This window comes from Dermacentor variabilis, chromosome 6 (genome assembly GCF_050947875.1).
Source record: "Dermacentor variabilis isolate Ectoservices chromosome 6, ASM5094787v1, whole genome shotgun sequence".
Lineage (NCBI taxonomy): Eukaryota > Metazoa > Arthropoda > Arachnida > Ixodida > Ixodidae > Dermacentor > Dermacentor variabilis.
The window spans coordinates 64,884,059-64,904,721 of NC_134573.1; the positions used below are offsets into that span (position 1 = coordinate 64,884,059).

At 45.6% G+C, this 20,663-nt stretch overlaps 1 protein-coding gene across 6 annotated transcripts in view; it reads right to left on the reverse strand.

The window, feature by feature from the left end:
* Positions 1–20,663, reverse strand: part of LOC142584813 (solute carrier family 41 member 1-like) — a 62,028-nt gene that overhangs the window by 18,175 nt on the left and 23,190 nt on the right. For all 6 annotated transcript variants that reach the window (XM_075695094.1, XM_075695090.1, XM_075695089.1 and 3 more), the window contains 6 exons: positions 12,920–12,991; positions 10,578–10,869; positions 7,521–7,671; positions 5,138–5,211; positions 3,648–3,782; positions 1,238–1,386 (listed from right to left, as the gene is read on the reverse strand). In XM_075695094.1, coding sequence (XP_075551209.1) covers positions 1,238–1,386; positions 3,648–3,782; positions 5,138–5,211; positions 7,521–7,671; positions 10,578–10,869; positions 12,920–12,991 — 873 coding nt within the window. The remainder of the gene's footprint in view (positions 1–1,237; positions 1,387–3,647; positions 3,783–5,137; positions 5,212–7,520; positions 7,672–10,577; positions 10,870–12,919; positions 12,992–20,663) is intronic.

A 20,663-nucleotide genomic window follows, 5' to 3' on the forward strand; every position in this document is an offset into this window, starting at 1 on the left:
TGCGGATCTGAACAGCATTACGATATCCACCAGTCTGAACTCTGTACAAGTGATCCTGGGATTGATGACCGATGAACCAACCGTACATGTCAATGGCAAACCTTTTATTAAAGAGCCCCTAAACCAACTCTTATGAGTAAATAAACAACTGCATGCTCCTCCCAAGCTGTTTATGGTCTTCACACATTGCGACACCAACAGGGTCAGGGCATGTGAAGTCACAACCAAGACCCACATAAAAGTTGTCAAGTCGTCAATGCACGAGGAGACATCTGTTCTGATCTGTTCTGCTAGCATGCCTCTACCACGCAGTCGCCCTCCCACTTTTCCTCGACGCCTCACTTGCCTGTTGTGCGCAATAAACTAGTTTCACCTAGTGCAATGTGTTTTGCACTGCAGGTGTGGTGGCAACAGCGGGTAGCCGAAAAGCACAAAGTGCCGATTAGTGGTGGTCGATGGTGTTTTCAAACAAGAAAAGAGCACCACTATGATGTTCGGTAATGCGTCTTCTAGAAAATTATGTGGTGAGGACGAGATAGTGCCCGTGGGGAAGTTAGCGCAGGCAACAGAAAAACCACTCGCATACCTTTGAGCTCAGGGTGGTTTAAGGGCCCTTTAAATTCTTGGTATTTAATATTTGATTTCACATTCAGCTTTTCTTTTTTGATCTGATATTCAATTCGAAATCTAATATTCAGTTTTTGCACAACCCTAATTTTTGCTACTGCTGGCATGATTTAGGCGTACAGTGGTAGTGCTGCAAAACTGCCGGTAACAACAAATTTTGAGTAAACAGCCCTGCTTTGAGCGACAGTAGCACCCATGATAAAAGATGCACTTAATTCTAATTCTAGGACTAAATTAAAAAAATGACAACACGGTTTTGAGGCCAACGGACAAAAGACTCTCCTATAACACTGTTTATTGTCTTGTCTTGCCTGCGGCTATCACTCAGTTTCGGCTTGATTACTTCTCTCATCAGGGTGGCTACTTCTGGACTATGTACTACTAGGATTTTATGGGCTATTTTATGAGCCTGCTTACCGTAATCTTAATACTTCTCTACTGCTTTTCCATATATTAACGATGGGTGAAGTTCTGCATTGTCAAAGCAGCACAATGTGAATACGCGAGGTGCAGTTAACTACGCGTGAATTGAATGCGTCCATTAAATTCCATCACGGTCTGCGTAGGCCTACCTCGACCACTACTCCCAGGTTTGTGTTGGGTCACTGACCTGCAGCACGGCAGCAGTGAGGTAGACTACGAGGAAGATAGGAGTGACCGACGTGTGGCCAGCCTTGAGCAGCCGGATGCCGTACGTGAACACCAGGTGTCCCGGAACCACCATCAGGAGCAGCACACGAGCTGTACGCGCGTGCACACCTGCGCAGCCACACTGGAGGTCTCAGGTGCTCGAGTTCAATACGTTAATTCATACAGTCGAACAGCATTAGTTATTACAACAAATGGTGCAATGATCGCACTACTATAGTTCACCGTAGCCAAAATTTTTTGGGTAAAATTAACACCAGGCAATCAAACACCAGTGCGACTTCACCACGAATGCCATAGCTCTCCACTAAGTGCTTTTTTTGTCATGTTGAATGCTTAACCACGTGCAACGAAACCTGCCCTGCCATGCGGAACCGGAAGCAGTTGCAGAATGCCGAAAATGACATCTCAGATTGGAGGAAGTACGCTGACATGGCCTCTGACCTCTTCAAGTCGCTGTGCATTGCCCGATCTCGGAGGCCATGTGAGGAAGTTGACCATGCTGTCAAGTGTCTACACTGCTGTGCCGAGTGCGACACTATTGGTGCATTGGATATGGAAATTTTATGCTTGCTAGCAAGAGTGATTTGCTTGTACCGTTGGTGCGCTGCAAAGAAGTTTGTCTGTCTCGTATGTCTAGAGTCGGTAAACGCCAGCACAGAACAGTTTACTATGTCCATGACAAGCTCACATGGGTTCATTATGAGGAGTGTTAAGTGCATGCGAATCTTGTAAAATTTCGGTTGACGCTCAATGCAGGAATGGCGCTTAACTTATTCCACACTGCGCATTGTTAACCCACTAACGATGGTTCAAAATGCCTCTTTAGAGACCTTCCGCACCGCTTGCAGACGCACTTCACCATTGGACATGAAGAAGGAGAACCATATTTTTGTTTTATGAGCAGTTCGCCTTTTTCCCACCAGGTGGTGGTTTTTGAACGTGCTTTGAAGTTTCGTGATCATCAAAGTAGAAAGCAAAAATGGCAGCCCGCTATCGATGGTTTGAAATGCTGCTTTCGAGACCTCCCGCGCCGCTCACTTAGCCCCTACCCCTCACGGACAAATTGCACCATCAGACTTGAAGGAGGAGAACTACAGTTTTGTTTTCTAAGCAGTTCAATGTTTTTTCCACCAGGCAGCAATTTTTGAATGCGCTCCAAAGTTTCGCGATCGTCAAACTGGAAAGCAAAAATGGCCATCTCTGGGAGCGGCGTGTGCGCTTCGAAAGATCGCAGATCTCGTGATTCTGCTACATCTGCGGCTGATTTTATCGATGGACTGAGCAGCAGTGAGTCGGAGGATGCTGCTGTTTCACCAGACTCTTGAGCGCAACTTCTCAAACAAGCCCAGAACATCAGTGGTCGCAGCCTGGTGCGCCCAACTGTAGTGCTTCGTTAAAACTTCTTTCTGGGTGAGTTGGTGCACACTTGATTTGAAAATTCTAACAGCGCAAACACACGCAACCACAAAGGAACAAGGACGAGACACAAGCGCTGCTTGTTCCTTTGTGGTTGCATGTTTTTGCGCTATTAAAATTTAAAAAAAGAGAAGCTGTAGTGGAATACCTGTTCAATGAGAAATTTAGTTTGTCGGAGATAGTGCCTACTAGAGGGCAAAACATTTCGCATATCTCATAATTCTTGTTGCACATTTTTCCTAGTAAATACAATCATGTCTTTACAAACTTTGTTCAATTTTATCCCACAATCTTGATTCTTCCAGTTTATATATTTTTATGACATACCTCGTTAATAAAGCCTTTATGCGTGAAAAGTGCATTCATTGTGCTTTTTGTCTATGTATTACATAAAATATTGAGTGCAGTAGCAGTTCCTTCAGAAAAAAAAATATACGGCATAACCCACAAAACACACCTATTTTCCCCATGGTAGGGAAAGAATTTAGAGCTGCGCTCGAAAAAGCCAAGTTTGACAAACTGTATATACAGCATAGTCAGTCTGCAAAAGTTTACATTGGAAATATGAATAGATGCATCATGAAAAGCTAGGAAAAATATACTTTTGTGGTACCAAAACAAAGAAAAAAACCCGGCATTACAACTTGCTAGGAGTGACCCAGAACCCAGAAGAGTGAGAACCAAGCGCAGCTCCTGGGCATGAACTCCGAGAGTAGGCAATGCGTGCTGTGTCCTGAAGATCTCGAAGGCCATGTTCTGGGATATGCATCGTACATGCGAACCACCAGATGCCTGTGTCATCTGTCGAAGTGCTACTTGAAGGATGTTAATAAAAAATTTAAGCAACTAGCAGCACAGCAGCTCTGCCAAGGTTGCTTTGATGGTGCATGCTTCTCATTCAAAACCAAATTAGGCAAAGTGAAAAGTTCGCCTTTTAGGGAGGGAAGACTCACTCTTGCCGAAGAAGGCAGTGAAGGGATTAAGGCAGACGGACGGGTCCGAAGCAGGCAGGAACCCCAGCGTCGCCCTCTGGTGCAGGAAGGTGGAAATGCGGCTTGCCTGCACTGCGACAAGGTTGCCGCCCACGCCTGCATGCGGTTGTAAGCCACGAAGTCAAGCAAAGGGAGGAGAAAGGGCGAGAGGGGCCTCCATGTATGGCTGCAGTTGTTCGCCAATCACAAGCAAACCCGCCCAACTTCACATCCATGTGGACAACTACCATTCTTTGTGTAAGCACAGTTAAACGAAACACCAAATTAGTATATTTCTGGACTGATTAAAGCCAAGTTTTGACATGAAGGCCTCAGCTATAATTTCTTTCCAATGTAGGTGTACCTAAGATTTCGCACAAATTACTAGTTTTTTCCTGTAAACATACCTCATGATATGAAGTTATGTTGGTTTGGATACTAATTACATGTCCTCTTTAAGAGTGGACAATACTGCACATGCAATGTTCATATTGCACCTACAGTTAGTTTCGTGTAGTTTACCGACTTCTTCATACAAGCAGTCGGTAAAATATACAGTCTGCTTCCTTATATAGAAATTCCCTAACATTAAATATCGACCTTACATGCAAATAAGTACAGTCGCCGATGTATTTTTCTAACATGGAAGAAGTTACAAAGTTTTTTGAATTATCGGGCCATAGGAAAAATGAAAACTGAATGAGAAAATAAAAATAATTTTGTTGAATTTGAGAGTTGAAAACAAAAGGCAAGGTTTCATGCCGTGTTGACAAGATATCTTCACATCGCCAGTACAAAGCCAAGCCAGCCACGCTTTTGCGTCCACTCTGCCCACACGGCTGAAAGATTCAGCCGCAGTGGGTTGACGCAATCATAAGAAGCGCCAGCAGCCAAAGACACTGTCTGCCTCTCACTTCAATGCGTCTGGACAACTCGAGATCAGACGACACAGGACAGAGTTCTTAAAACTGGCCCTTGGTGTTCACAATGTCTTCCCCCCTGAAAACAGTCCATTGATGCATAGCCATCGTATGTTTTTCGGGGTTAATTTCAGATCCATAACTTGTGTCAGACGTCAGAAGAGACAAAAGGCAAAAGCTATTGTAACTGCTTACAGTAAGTGGCATCATCGTACAAAATGCAAAACCAATCTGCCTCTTCATAGAAACTGACCAGAATAACTTAACAAGCCCTGTGGGTCCAGCCATCTCAATCAACTAGCTCAAGAGTTCAGAAAGAAGTAATCAAAGTTACAAGTATTATTGAAGTTACACACTGAATAGATCGTACGTTTAACGTTTATTTTTGCTAAAAGACTCGGCGTAAACACGACCTAGGGGAGCTTGTACCTTGACCACACAGAATAAAAAATAGTGGCAGTTGTGCGACAAACACCGAGTAATTCGTCCCTAAGCGCTACGTGTTCAGTCAAGGTGAATTAAGACAGAGGGTGTAAAGTGGGCAGCACGCACCGTTTATGACAGGCTGGAAGACGGCAATGCCATGGAAGCGGGAGACGGCGAAGTCCAGGATGCAGCCTCCCACACTGCACAACAGAAGGGGTAATTTTCAGTTGAGCGGCTATGGCTGGACACACCATCCTACACCCATTTGCCGCAGAAAAGGGCATCACTCACACAAGAAGCACTGGCACACACTCTTCTCGCACCACACAGCACTGCACATAAATGGCCACCTAGTTTGCCTGGTCTGTCGTCATGCCTTACAGGGTTCAATTGACTGAATCATTGATTTGTTGCAGGTCCACACCCAGAATTAACACACAGGCAATAAAAGAGCAACACACAAACAATGAAAGAAGCGCTATAAAGCTGGTTATACAACAGGTCTAAAAGCAAATAGCTTTCTTTGGCTCTTCCTGCCATGGCTCAGCCTCATGGTCAGCAAGTTAGTACCGAAGGAGGTGGCCAACACACAGTCAACTGCAAATTTAAAATTAAATTAAGGGGTCTTATGTGCCAAAACCACTATCTGATTATGAGGTACGCCGAAGTAGGTGGAAATTTGGACCACCTGGGGTTCTTTAATGTGCACCTAAATCTAAGTACACGGGTGTTTCCGCATGTCGCCCCTATCGAGATGCAGCCACTGTGGCCGGGATTCAATCCCACGACCTCGTGCTCAGAAGCCCAACATTATAGCCCACTGAGCAACCACGGTGGGTTATTTAGAATTTTTCTTTATGTATGTATATATATACATATATATATGTGTGTGTGTGTGTGTGTGTGCGTGCGTGCGTGCGTATGTATCAAGAACTCTGGTGACAGCAACGCCAAAAAAAAAAAAATGGACAACGTTGATTGTCGTAACATATTATGAACCACAGGATGTGAGAAAAGGGTGAATACCTCTACAACCTCACAATGCAGCCAGGTATAGAGATTGCCAACCTGCAGAACTATATACAGTAGAACCTCGTTGATACGTTCCCATTACGTAGGTTTTCCCGGCACCAATGTTCCCACTCGAGAACAAAAAAAAGAAAATGACCCAATAAAGTCACGCTCATTTTTTTACCATACCATACGTTCCCGGAAAACACAATTTTTCGGCACCAACGTTCAATACATCGCCAAATTGCGATCGTATGATATGTTTCCCGGCTGCTAGAGCCCATTTAAGCAAGAAAATGTGTGAGACGCGTGCGATCGAGAACACTATATAGTTGCCCACCGTGGCAGCTTCACCGCAATACTTGCCTGTCCGTCTCATGTGGAAACGCCGGTGCGCACTCAGTTTCTCATTTTAGTACCAGCAGATCTCCTCCGGGGTCGTCGTATGCGGCATTCACAGCTATCGCCACCAAACCTATTGCGATAAGCATCTTGGCCTATCTGTTTTACAGCGCGTAGCACGTAATGCCATTGATAGCGAAGTGCATGCCTTTAGTAGGTGATAATCAAAACCCACTGCCATTCCCTGCTGCAGGCGGCGCGGTGTGGCCATTACTTTTTGCTTCGGCGGCATCCAGTGTCGCCCACCAGCTCAATTTCGCTTCAGTTTCCCCTCACCTTCATAAAACACCATGCAATAGGAAAACAACAAAATGCGTCACAAGCCGCCGGGGTACCACCAGCTCTATGCGCGTCTGCGGCTTGTGCTGCAACCATACGCGCGACGCTTCGCATCACGTAGATGTCAGCAATAGTTGAGTCTGCCAATTTTGTTTTTAGTTACTTTATATTGTACGTTTTCCTGCTTAGTACGTTTTTTCTCGCAGTTTTCTTCAAGACGTATGAACGAGGTTCTACTACACTAACAACATAAAGTGGCAATGCCTCACTGGTTATAGTAAAAAATTCAGTGTTTTCTCAGATCCCATGTTCTGTGAACTTTTACGGTAGACTGTACGAATTGCGACAGCTCAGTGGTTACCATGTCTAGATTCCTGATGCGCTATTACAGCAGCATAAACTTTATCCCTAGTGACGCCACCAGTTTGAGAACAGTTTTATTTTCCTTCGAGCTATGGCAGACCCATAGTTTACACTGGATTTTAATTACCTTCCACTGGATTCTATAAGTTATGTCCAAACTGTGACTTTTGGTTTCCTCACACTGTGGCTCATACAATGCAAACCCATAGCACACAGAGTGGAAACAACGAAAAATGTAAGCGTGACTACAGGCTGTGCCCTGGAGTGCTCCAATATGCTGGCTGTGAGTGCGAAACCCTAACGTAAAACTCTTAATTCCTGTGCACCTCCAGAGCCAACGTACACAAAGCCCTCGGGGCACTCAACATTTGGGACTCCTAGTCTAAAGCTGCAGATACTGCAGACAGCATCGGCACTGTCGGCTTGCGCTTTATGCGGCAGAAGTGGTGTGCACCTGGAGATAACCATTGCAGAGATGACAGGTGTCCACCCGGTGTAGAGCACCTCCTGGGTGTGGGGGTTGGCGCATGCCAATACGCCCCACAGGGGAAGCAGCAATGCCACTGCCACCAGCACCACAACCACCAGCCACATTCGGTGCACCTCTGCGGAGAAAAAAAAAAATATGGGAGAGGGTGCCATGTGTGCCGGTCCCGTAAAGTTAATAACTTTGAGAGAAATATGATGCCACCGTCTGTCTGGCTGTGTCTCTACACCACAGTAGCTGGGTCTCAAAGCAGCCTGTGGTGAATCAAACGCACAGGGGCGTGCTCAACATTTAGGCCTGTTGACGGAGCGAGATGTGAACTTAAGTGCAAATGAAAAATAATTTACTACAGAAACTGCACTCATGGGACAACCATGGAAAAGGAGCCAGGACATCTCATGCGTTTTGACACTGACACACTCAAATGCAGTAAAGCTAAATCTTACAAAGGTGGTACGTTCATATCACAATGCGCATACACCCTACGTGCCCAAGCATCCTCAGACAAGTGCGAACCTGAATGCATGTAGATAACCTCAAAATATTTGTAGCAATATGGCCTTTCTTACTGCCAAATCACTAAGAAAAAGAAAACTCAGTTTCAATCACATCCTGGTTCATATGAATGAAATGCTTGCTTTTGAAATCACCCCCACTTTCATCATAAATTAAATTGCATTCACATCAAGAGCATGCGCATTTTTGCTGTAAATTGCACCAAAACATCTGTCAAATGAAATCGATATTGTGATATCATACTTTATAAAGGGCAGCATGAGCCAATGAAGCCACTCATGCGACATGGTTGTCCTTAGCTTGGCCTTTACATGCGTCAAAAGTAAAAAGAGAGCAACCAAACCATTCCTTGTCTCTATTCAGAAAACCGACACACACAGGATGATATCGTCACGTTAATTCTAAGCACTCCATCTGTCGGAAGTTTTCTGTAGTCTGAAGCCTCATCAAGAGAGCCAAAAGAATTTGCCCGCCTCCGCACCTCCAGAAGAAATAAAAGAAGAAAGTAATCAGTGACCTTGTGATGAACGTTTAAAAAAAAAGCATTTGTTCACCGCGCCCTCCACCAATAAAACGAGAATGAAAGGAGGATGGCGGCTGCCGCACCACCCAGGCAACGGTGCCGTGTCTTGATACAGCAAGTTCAAAGCATCCGCGAGACATTACCGCTGTGTGCTGCAAAGGGCAGGGGTTGATGTCGCTGACAAGCCTCTCTCCATGGTCAGTAGCCTCCTCTTTTGTCCAAAAGACTTTGATCATGTCGAAAAGGTGCAGGGCATAATGCACAAGATTACCTACACCGAATGCCCTACGTTGTATATAAGCGAGACAAAAAACTTCCCAGAAAGAATTTGTCAACACAAGAATGACCTTCGCCACCTAAAGAGAGAATGCAGGGCTGTGGCAAAACGCTGCAAGCTCTTTGATCACCAGATTAGCCCCGACAGCACTTTCATCTTGGAGAGATAAAACAACCACTGGCAGCGGCTCCTTTTGCAATCACGGCACATCCAGAAGACACCAGGTAACATCAATCGATAACCTGGAGCACTTCCAGCTGTTTACACTCGAGGTCTACAAAAAGTGCCTGCATGCCTGTCAAAGCGCCAAAAACTCATAGGCACTGCTATGCCTCATGCCATCTCACCCCTGAAAGGAGCCGGTTGGGCTCTGAAATATTAGATTTTTAAAATAAATTTGGGTTGGAGCTTTCCTTCTTAATTAAGTTGTTTCCAACGGAGCAGATATCTACCGAATGTTTACTACTGATTTAATATTGTAACGATGTTGAGAAATAATGGTCAACAAGACAACCCCGCACCTCCACCAAATTAATGTTACGTGTAGCTGAAGCCCAATGATAGATACAATTTATTTACAGGGACGCTAACGGAAGGCCAAAATGGCGACGATATATCAAGCGAGGCCCACGTCGTCTTCTTCCTCTTCAGTGAAACCACACTGTGGCGGCTGCGCCGTAGAAATATTTATTAAAGGCGAACCTGTGCCCACAACTAAAAGTCACTGCGGTCTTGAAAAATCACCGGCAGTCGCGTTCTCAAATTGGCGTCGAACCGTCTTCTTTTTTCTCTCATGATACCTTGTGCACGTGGCGCATGCGAGCTGGGTCCAACCGGCTACTCGTGCCACGAAGATCGCCGCCTGTTGTTGCTGATCAACACCACTGTACGGCGTGCAGTGTCCAATAAGAAGGGCGCACAACTTGAATGTGACCAAGTTGTCGTGGCAATATGTAAACTGCTTTCAGTTATTGTAATACTTTGAATCATTGCAACCCTCTTAGACGTAATTCACTACAAATTTGGTGAACGATGCTTAGTTGTAAAAGCTGAGAATGTTCATAACCTGAGGCCAAACAACTCCTAGGAATGATCATGAACTCACACACATCAAGCATGTGCATTAAAGTATACTCACTGTATGTTGCCAGGAATGTGTGCTTTTGTGAACATTGAAAAAAGAAGACAATTAAAACAGAACCCATGCTTGCTGCAGTCTGAAAACCACAGAGCTGCAGCACTGTTCACCAATCACGTCGAGAGGTATTCTCCTTCCCTACACCCTTTGTCTTTCGCGCTGCGTGGTATAAACACTAAGCTTCTGATGGTGAAACTAAAGTTCAGTGAGAAATGCGGGTGGCAATTCTGACGTCCCAGGATACTTAGCATAGTTCTGATGCCTTTTCTGCTCGACTGCCATGTAAAAACGCCAGAGGTAGCTAAGCACAGTTCCGTCTGTGGCCTTGATGCACGTTACAAGCAGTGCATGCTATAAAAGGCAGGACTCCGCAGAGTGCCGAAGCTGGAGAGCAACACCGCAAAACACAACAGACAATTAATATTTTGCGACGCACATCCTCTCTAGCCATGATTTGGCTGAGTCAAGGTTTCATTCAATAGGTTCTCGCCATTTCATGCTGCCCGCCATTATATAAAGACCATTGTGAATTAGTCTGGCTTTTCGGTCTTTTGAGTCCAGAGTACTCACCAAGGCAGGCGTAGAGGAAACTGGCTACCAGGGCGAGTAGCGCCAGAGTGGTGAGATCACCAAGTGAGGCCGCTATGGGCGTGGCCACATTGTCCGGGTTCACGTGGCACTTGCGCGAGGCAATCACCACTCCGATCATGACCAGGCCCAGTACCAGGCTGGCCACGCTGGCCGTCAGCAGGCTGCTGGCGCACAGCAGCAGCGCATGCCGCCAGCTGAACGCCCCCTCGGGGATCCAGCCTATCACCATGGCGAACAGCGATGCAAGGAAGCCCACCACGGTCGCCTGGCACTGCACCACACAACTCGAAGAAGTGAACAACAGCTTCTCACTGAAAACTTTTAGGCTAGCTTTCCCGCAGTTCATGACTGCCAAAAACATTGTGACCAGCCCAGTGATGATTACTGTGCAGCTCGTGCGATGCTCTTGCTTGATGCATTAGATATGGTGGGAATGACTGCGAAAAAGCAAGAGCAGTGTAATAACTGCGCCGTAAAAGTTATTTTAGTGATGTGTTGGCCATCATTTGTGCACTGCAGAAAAGACAGCTTGACAAGTGTGCACTGTGTAACTTGGCAAGGACTCATCTCGACAACAGCGCAAGAAGCTGCATGCTGACAGAAAGAAGACACACTTCACTACAACCTGTGAACGAGAAGAAGAAGGGGGACCATGCTGAGCACTCATAATAAAGTTCAGAACAATGTGGTGGACTTCCAGGTGGTGAAAGAGAAAGCAGTATTATGGTACACTGAAGTGGCCATGCTGCCTGCATATACAATACCTTTCAGTTTATTGCTGCCATACTCTAGCTATGTGCAATCTTCTAGACACACCCAAATGGTAAAATGCCTTGGAAACAACCATCTGGTACACTCGCCAGGCTGAACTTTAGCCTGCTCACTTCTTTTCTCTGCATTTAGCTTTTCCTGGTGCCATCAATATGGACAGAATCAGTGCTCCAAGTTTCACTCGTGCTCAGCGAGTAGACCATGCCAAGACGTCTAGCCGGGCATGAGATCACATTAAGCTCTATGCACTGATTTCGCATTGCGGATACAATAATGTGCCCCGAGAATAATGAATGGCAATTCTGTTCCTCTGGCACTGCCAGTGATGTTGTAGGCACCACGATTACATGCTGCACATGAAGCCCCACAGGCCAAATACTTACAGTCGTCGTCTGTCTTCTGCTTCAAGCCTAAGTAGATGAACAGCATGGAAAGTGTCAGCAAGTGAAATAAAACAAGGCTACAATGTCTCAAACAGAGAGTCACTTATCAGCAGCATGTGCACTGCAGCTGCTATGTCATAAAGTAAAAGATAGAGAGAAAGAGATCAACTTAATTTACGAACAGAAGGGATATATGCACAACTTTCAGCAGCAGCACAATCAGACTGTGAACAGCTGCCAATATCATTTAGCTTCTTTCATGTCACTGCTGGTTTGTGACTGCCTTGTGCATTGTGGCACAGAATGATGGGGGCTGTAGTGTCCTTCCTTATCTTCAGCAAAGCCCTTATGGCCATACCTTTCTTGTGTAACAAAGGGAAACGGGTTCCAAAGCTCGGACAGAAAGCTCACAGGATCGGTCCCAAACAGGGCAATTACACAGGTTGCGGCAAAAGTGCTACAATTCGTGCAAAGGTGGCGAGCACGTAAGCTGCTTAACCGGCCCACTCATGGTAGGCACTGAAAGAGCTCACCAGACCCTTAATGTCGGGAACCACATCACTTTCCTTCTGTATGCTGCCAGGCCGAGCCTGCAGCCATAGGTCGGCAGAATAAGTGGATACTCATTTGCCAATACTCACTCATGTGCACTCACACTCGTCAGCACTTACCTGTACTCTTACTCATGCTCACCAACACTCACTCGCATTGACAGTCACTTCCATTCTCGCTTATGGCATCAATTCACTCATTCACACAATCACGTTCCCTCACGCTCACCGACAGCCACTCCTGTTCATACACACGTACACTCACTCATTGGCACTCTCTTTCGAATTCATGCCCACTCACACCCTTTGTCGCACTATCTCATGCCTGTGAAATTAGTGTGGAGTGAGTATGGCAACCAATGCCTGCAGCAGATTCCAACTTCAGGTGAAATGCCAAGAGCAAGTGGTCAGAATTAGGTGCAGCCTACAACATAAGATAGTCGCTCTTGGAAAGAGTAAACTAGCCATCTTACTGCTCGCGCTTCAAACGCTATTTCAGGACTGTCCCTTCTATGTTTAACCAGTGCGCGACAGTGTCGCTCATTGGTCTTTACCTCGTCTCCAAGATCAATTACTTTCCAGACAATGCAGGCAGCAGGAGTAAGGGTGCACCTACCTGGAGCAATGCTAGGTTCCCTGTGGCCATCCTCCACTGCTCGGCTGAAGTGTCCATCTTTCCCAAGTTTGCCTGCAGGAAGACAGCAATCCCAGTGCTTTTCTCAAGATTTGCTACCAGTAGTGCAATTGATTTATTGATTGACTGAAGTATTGATCGATTAGGTTTAATGTCCCAAAGCAACACTGGGGCTACGAGAGATCCTGTAGGTGAGGTGGTCTGGATTAATACGGACCACCTGGTGTTCCTACCAGGCACCCAAAACATGCCATCTGTAGCACATGCAGCAGAGGTGGGCACTCCTAGGCAGATTCTGAGAGGTGAGTGCAAGACAGGTGAGAAACAGATCATCACTTTAAAATACGATGTCTGATTGAATAGAAAAACTTCATTTGGCTTGATAACTAGAAAAATGCAGTCTTCGTATATCGAATACAGAATGTTTGTATAAATTATGCAAGCAAAAAAACGAAAGAAAGAAAACAGAGAGGAAATGTGGTAAAAAGGAAATTATTTAATTGAAGACACGCAACACAACTGGGAAGTCTGCTCATTGATTGACTCAGAGATTAAAGGGGGGCACACTGCTGCCGAGTAATTTAAAAAAATTGTTTTAGTTATTGCAATGAAACTTGGCAACCTGGTTTAGTTTTTTCATGCTGATCTCAAAAATTCATTTACATTTTCTGTAGGCCAATTATTTCCAATTAAGATGAATTAACTATTGTTTCTAGGGACAATAACACAAAAGCAATTTCTCAGAGGGTTACTATGGGCATGTGCCTAGATACTACAATGCATAAGGAGCACAATGGTAGGAGCACTTTTCTGATATAACATTCTTTTAGTTACCATATAGCAGCTTGAGTTTCACGTTGCAAACAAGTCACTCCAGTTTAAAGGCAAAATTACAAATTTTCAGAGGCCCAATTACAAGAGTCGTGACTTGTGTGCTTGGATTCAGCTATAATCTACTACAAAAATTACAGCTCCAGCTACTCTGCTGGCAAAGATATAGTGTCTGGAAGTTTGCAAGGGAACGAAAATGTCATTTCTTGGAAAAATGTGAAGAAAACTAAATAAGCTTATCTCTAGTAAACAGGCGCACAACATGTTGGAGTATTTGTAATTCCACTGTGATCAGTAGGCACCAAAAACATACTTTTGGTTGTAGTTCACCCAAGTGGTGTCTTCTCTTTTTTTTTTTTTAACATCTGCTACATGTTTTTTGTGGAAGCACAGTTGCATGCTGAAGCCATAGCTATGCAGTGGTCTTTCTGTACCGTGCGTTTATAGTAACAATGAAGTCAGAATTGATTTGCAGTTCCTTCAGAATTGCTTCTGAGGCTTTTTTCGGCTCCTGCATTGAATTTCAACACAGCCTTGGCCAAAGCAGCCTGCACGGTAGACAGTGATGAATGTTGCTCCTTTGATGAACTTGCTTACACCATGGAATGAAAAATGCTCATTGCTGTTCTGAATTTTCCCCCGCTGGCGCTGCTAAAGAAGACTCTCACGAGACAAGCGTTCGTGCATCAGAAAGAGGGCCTTGCAAACATGTGGTGGAAAGTCGAAGGAACGCTTTCGTGCAGGCTGACCTTTTGCCTTTGCCACATTGTGCCAACACCACGAGTGTAGGCACAAACTTGACACGCCAGCATTAGAAGCGCAACAAGGTCGTACAGTGAACTCTCGATATAACGAACTTCAGGGGACCGCAGTAAATTGTTTGTTATTCTGAGAAGTTGCTATACAGTCGAACCTGGCTATATCGAACTCGCCAAAAAACGCCTATCAGTTCAATATAGAGCATAATTCGATATAAGCCTGCTAAATAATTGGATGTCATAAAAGCACATACCATTTATAAAATCACTTTATTGATGAAACTGGCTTAGTTTCGCACGAAATAGTCCTGCATTTTCTTATGCTTGGGCAATTTCGCTGCGTGCGAGGCACGCACTTTTCCACTTTGTTTAAGGAGTCGGAGCAGCTGAGGCCGCAACATTCCGCATTCGCGCAGAAGCACCGGACTAGTGCGAGCGCACCAATCACTTCGGAGGATGTGGGCCAAAGACGGTCGCTGCTTTCCTCATTGTGCCCATTTTCGCTTGTGCTCGGCACGATGTCGGCAATGTAGTCTTCGTTTTCGGGCTCTCCCGTGGTCGCGACACCATCATTTGCGCTCACCAACTCGTTCACCGTTGATTCGTCAACAGCTTCCGGAAATTCTGACAGCTCGCTTCAAACTTCGGCAACAACGGCAACGGCTTCGTCGCATTAATCAGAATTTACAGTCATCACCAAGCACACGGAAGTCGGTACGGCTGAAGCTATTTTGGATGAACCACTCGTACACGGCCTTGCGTACGCGTCGGGGGCCACGGGCACTATGGGCACCGGGTCGCGAGTTAGGGCGCTTTAGCCCTAATTTCCCCCTTCAAGATCGTGCCGAGAGTGCACCTCGGAATCTTGTACGTTGCGGGGACATCCGACTTGTCACCGCGTTCGACCCGATTTATGATTTCGAGCTTCACGACGAAAGGCGAATTCTGCCGCTTCATCACGGCAACAATGCGGGAGAAGGCGCACACAATGAACCAGATAAGCAGCGAGACAACTCGCACTTTCGCCATCTTGCACGACGAGGGCACAAGAGCCTCTGATTGGCTGTCTGAGCAAGCGCTGCGGGCGGGCGGGCCAGGATAATCTTTTGTAGGGGGGTGTCGGCGGCTCCGAGGTAGCGCGGTCACGTAGGGAGAGCGGTTGGTTGGAGCCGCGCCGCCGGGTTTTCCCGTCACCGCAAGGGAAAGCCAACTTCCGGGGGCACTTTCCGCCGCTTGACGTTCGATATATCGGGAGTCGCTACTAGTTTTGTTCGATGTAAGCGTAATTTTTGCTATATATACTCATTGTAACTATACCGTGTCCAGAAATTGTTCGATATATGGAATGATTCGATGTAACCGGGTTCGATATAGTCGGGTTCGACTGTAGTGAAAGCCCAAAGATTAACCAGCCCACCCATTAACCTACCAGTGCGTAAGTTGTCACCATTTGAGCTCTCCACGAAAACGTTGCTGTTGGCTCTCGACCTGTGTTGTTGCTATTTTCCATAAATTCCGCTGCCACACACTACCGAAGCACCGTATAACAGTGATGCATGCAAAACCGACACTGACGCAGAGAAAACTACTGACAAAAAGGAAGCTCCATGCTGCCTCCAAAGCACAATGTTTCTTGCCATTTGTTTGTTTTTCACATTCCTTGCCCCCCATGGTCACCACAACTGTCTCACTTGAGGCGGACACTTTAACTATTCTAAAGATGCAAGCACGCGTAAACGACACCATCTGAAAAGTGCAAAGTGAAAGTATGTGGCATCCCTGTGAGTACGGAGATTACATTTCTCTGCACATGGAACTAGTGCAGGTGCAGAAAGGGCAAGAAGAGGAAGAGATGCGTCTCTATCGCTAGGCGACACTTGTGTGAGTGGAGCATGCACTCGCAAAACCTGATGCATTGTTGTCTCTGCAGTTGATTAAAAAAAAATATATATATATATTCTCTCCCACATTTCTTTTAATGGGCGCTGCCTGAAGTTTGCAGACCCCATGCACCGCGACATCTGCTCTCTGCGCCTTGTCGTCTGCTAGCCAACTTTTTCGGCTGCCATGAAGGATACACGGAAATCTAACAATTCCAGATATTAGTTCATAGTACTGAGGCATTGTTAACATGACATGGAAACTGAAAAGCTCAGTGTTCCGAGGTTCATGGTACTACTGAAATATTTTTACATTGAAGTCATAAGAAGTCTGCAGGGGATTTCTGACATGTTCATTAATCTGAAAAGTTTGTTAATGTGATGTTCATAGTAACGAGGTTTCACTCCAGTAGATTGCCATGACAGCATTGTGAATGGCCTTCATATCACCCTTGCTTTATCTGAGAACCCAACTACAACATGCACCGAGCTTGGTCAGTCAGTCAACCAGTCGGTTTCCCCTTGTCACCAAGGCTCTCGGATCCAGCTCCGTCTTTCTGTAAATAAAGTTGTGCAGTGCCATTTACACTCTTGTTTTAACAGGGTTGGCCCAGTCTTTTTTGCTGATGGGAATGTACTAATACATCTTGGGTTCCCGTAAGGCAAGGAAGGCGTGGCTGCCATTGTCTGAGAATACACAGGGCTTGCCCGTAAAGTAACGAGACAGCCTGCCGCACGGTGCTGCTGTCGCCAGTAGCACACTCCCCGGAGGGAAGATTTGTGGTGGGGGTTCTAAGCTAAGTAACGCACTGGGTGGCAGTCGTGTCCAAGCTCGAACGTAGCGAGGGTTTGAAGTGGTGCAACAGCTGTTATTAACTTTTTGCCACAGCAGAAAACATAAAAAATGGAGCGTTCGCTGAAGCAGCAGTATGCAATTCAATTTTGCTTTCACCTGGGCAAAATCGCTTCCAAGACACTCGCATTGGTTAAGGAAGCGTACAAAGACGACGCCCAGTCAAAGGCCCAGGTTTTCCGGTGGTTCAGTGAGTTCAAGAACGGACGGTTCCATGGAAGACATGGAGCTATTTGGACCTTCTTCAATGTGTGGTTTGGATGAAAATGTGGCCAAAGTAAGAAATCTCCTGGACTGAGACCGTCGTTTGAGTATCAGATTAATCGCAGAAGACCTCAACATGTGAAAAACAATGGTTCACAAAATTATTTCTGAAAATATGAACATGTGGAAAGTTTGTTCGAAATTTTTGCCAAAAGTGTTGACTGAAGAACAAAAACGACAAGCTGACGTTTCTTGTGAGATGTTGGTGCAATTAGAAGGTGAACGGGACATTTTAGACAGTATTATAACAGCCAACGAATTATGGGTGTTCCAGTACGACCCCAAAACCAAGTGCCATAGTTCGGAGTGGCACACCGCAAACTCCCCATGCCTCAAGAAAGCAAGAATGTCAAAGTTCAAGGTAAAGGCAATGTTCATTGTCTTTTTTGACAAGCGTGAGGTGGTCGACAAAGAATTTGTAGCTCCATGCCGTGTTCTACAAAGAAGTCCTTGAGCACCTTCACAGTGTCGTTAAACGGAAACGGCCTGAGATTGCCAATCGCTGGAAGCTCCACCATGACAACTCTCCAGCCCACACCGCTTTCGTTGTGACCCCCTACCTGGCCTGGATAGGAGTTGCAACTTTGCCGCAGCAACCATACAGGCCCAATGTGAGCCTGGCAGACTTTTTTCTGTTCCCAAAGCTCAAGAGAAGCCTGTAAGCTCACCGTTTCGCAGATGTTCCGACCATTCAATGGGTCGTCACAGAGTCTCTCGGATCGATCATCGGATCAATTAATTCTTTTTACCAGGCCCAGACTCATTACGTTAAGAACAAACCCTGTAGCAGTACATCTCAGTTTGTGCTTTTCTGTTGATCTTGGGAACAGAAGAAGTGCAGCTTCCACATCCATTCCTCCAGCTATTTTGTTGGAGTTCTTTTGGCATACATGCTTCTCATTCCAAGACTGGTAGAGCAGGTCATCTTCTTTTGGTCCATGTTTGTACACAATGAAAAAAAAATTGCACAGCTCAACACAGTCAATGGCTAGTCCTGAAAAAAGTTTGATGCCTGTGCTGACACAGATGTGAGACAAGTGGCCATGCATCATCCAGGAATCATCATACGAAACGGCAATGTTGGCTGGGTTCTTGAGCTTCAGTTTGCCGTAGAGCTTTTGGACTGTTAGGGTGCTCTTGCACATCATCTTCTCAACAGCTTCAGTCGCCGTCTTCAAGTACCCCTGTACCTCACCCTTGCCACGTTTTAGTGTGTATAGAAAAATATGTCATTTAGCGCAGCTTGCCAATACCCGGCGCTGCGCATTGCGCGTGCAGTGAAAATTTTCACAACGGACATTTTCCATGCACGGTTGCCATTCACACGTGGCGAATTCCATGCCAGCACGGCTTCACCGCAGATCCCGTATGTGATAACCACCTTTAAGGCCATTGTAATGTTCCCCTTTGCCCACTGTCCCATCGCCCCACACACCTCGCATTTCACTCAAGACAGCAGAGCATTTATAGACATTATAAATGAACCACGACTCTACTACATCCGAGGCAGCCACAGCGTTGTCAGCATGTGCAAGAAAGTCCTATCTACGCTTAATATCTTGTTTTGAAGCAAAGTCTTGTAGCTTTTCTTCAGCCTCCTCCTCATTCTTTTGCAAATCGGCAGGCTCTAGTATAATGGTGTCGTGCCAAAACGTCTGCTGAATGCCTGCTGTCAGGATTGCTTCCATGTCATCATCATCATCATAATCATCAGCCTGGTTATGCCCACTGCAGGGCAAAGGCCTTTCCCATACTTCTCCAACTACCCCGGTCATGTACTAATTGTGGCCATGTTGTCCCTGCAAACTTCTTAATCTCATCCGCCCACCTAACTTTCTGCCGCCCTCTGCTGCGCTTCCCTTCCCTTGGAATCCATTCCGTAACTCTTAATGACCATCGGTTACCTTCCCTCCTCATTTTTCCTTCCCTCCGCACATTTTTCTATCACCTAATTGATAGTATGAATATGGTCAATTGTTCAGTAGCCATTACGGAATCCTGCCTGGTCCTTTGGTTGACGGAAGTCTAAGGTGTTCCTGATTCTATTTGCAATTACCTTAGTAAATACTTTGTAGGCAACGGACAGTAAGCTGATTGGTCTGTAATTTTTCAAGTCTTTGACGTCCCCTTTCTTATGGATTAGGATTATGTTAGCGTTTTTCCAAGATTCCGGTACGCTCGAAGTCATGAGGTATTGCACATACAGGGTGGCCAGTTTTTCTAGAACAATCTGCCCACCATCCTTCAACAAATCTGCTGTTACCTGATCCTCCCCAGCTGCCTTCCCCCTTTGCATAGCTCCCAAGGCTTTCTTTACTTCTTCCGGCGTTACCTGTGGGATTTCGAATTCCTCTAGACTATTCTCTACTAGAAGAAACTAGGAATTGGCAAGAATCAGATGCATGCGTTAAGAGACAAAGCCGGCAATATCATCACTAATATGGATGACATAGTTCAAGTGGCTGAGGAGTTCTATAGAGATTTATACAGTACCAGTGGTACCCACGACGATAATGGAAGAGAGAATAGTCTAGAGGAATTCCATGTCATAGGCCTAGTCTAGAGTTGGGGGCTTCGGCGATGCTCTGCATGGGAAGCAACTGTCAACATCTTCCGAAGGTATTGCACATTTCTGAAAGTTTGCCACTGTTCATTTCTTCTTCTGTTTGCTGAATTTGTGCTTTGTGGAAAGCTTTGGCCGTGAATTCAATATTGTTGCAGGGAATGATTCATCCAATATAGGCAAGAAAGCCCTGACGTAGCTTGTCCGAGCACACAACTGCGAAAATGTGCCAATGGCATGGCATGCCTATTGTCACGTGTCTCAATCGATAATTGGAATTGTGCATCAGGACTGCTATTTCACAAGTTTTTTCTTCATACCTGTCTGGTGCACGGAGTTGCAGAGGTGTGAAAGGTAAAGAAGAGCTGCTTTTTTCAAATGAGACTAAGATGGCTGTTATTGGAAACATAGCATGGCAGCTGCACGTCGCAGAAAAAGGCCCTTTTTTGCATGTCCATCAGTACAAATTCAGCTTGCAGGTGTGATATAAAATGCTATTACACCTGAAATATCAATCAAGGATGCAAGAAAATTTCTGAGAACAGGCATCAGTCTCTGTAGAATTCAATAACATTTT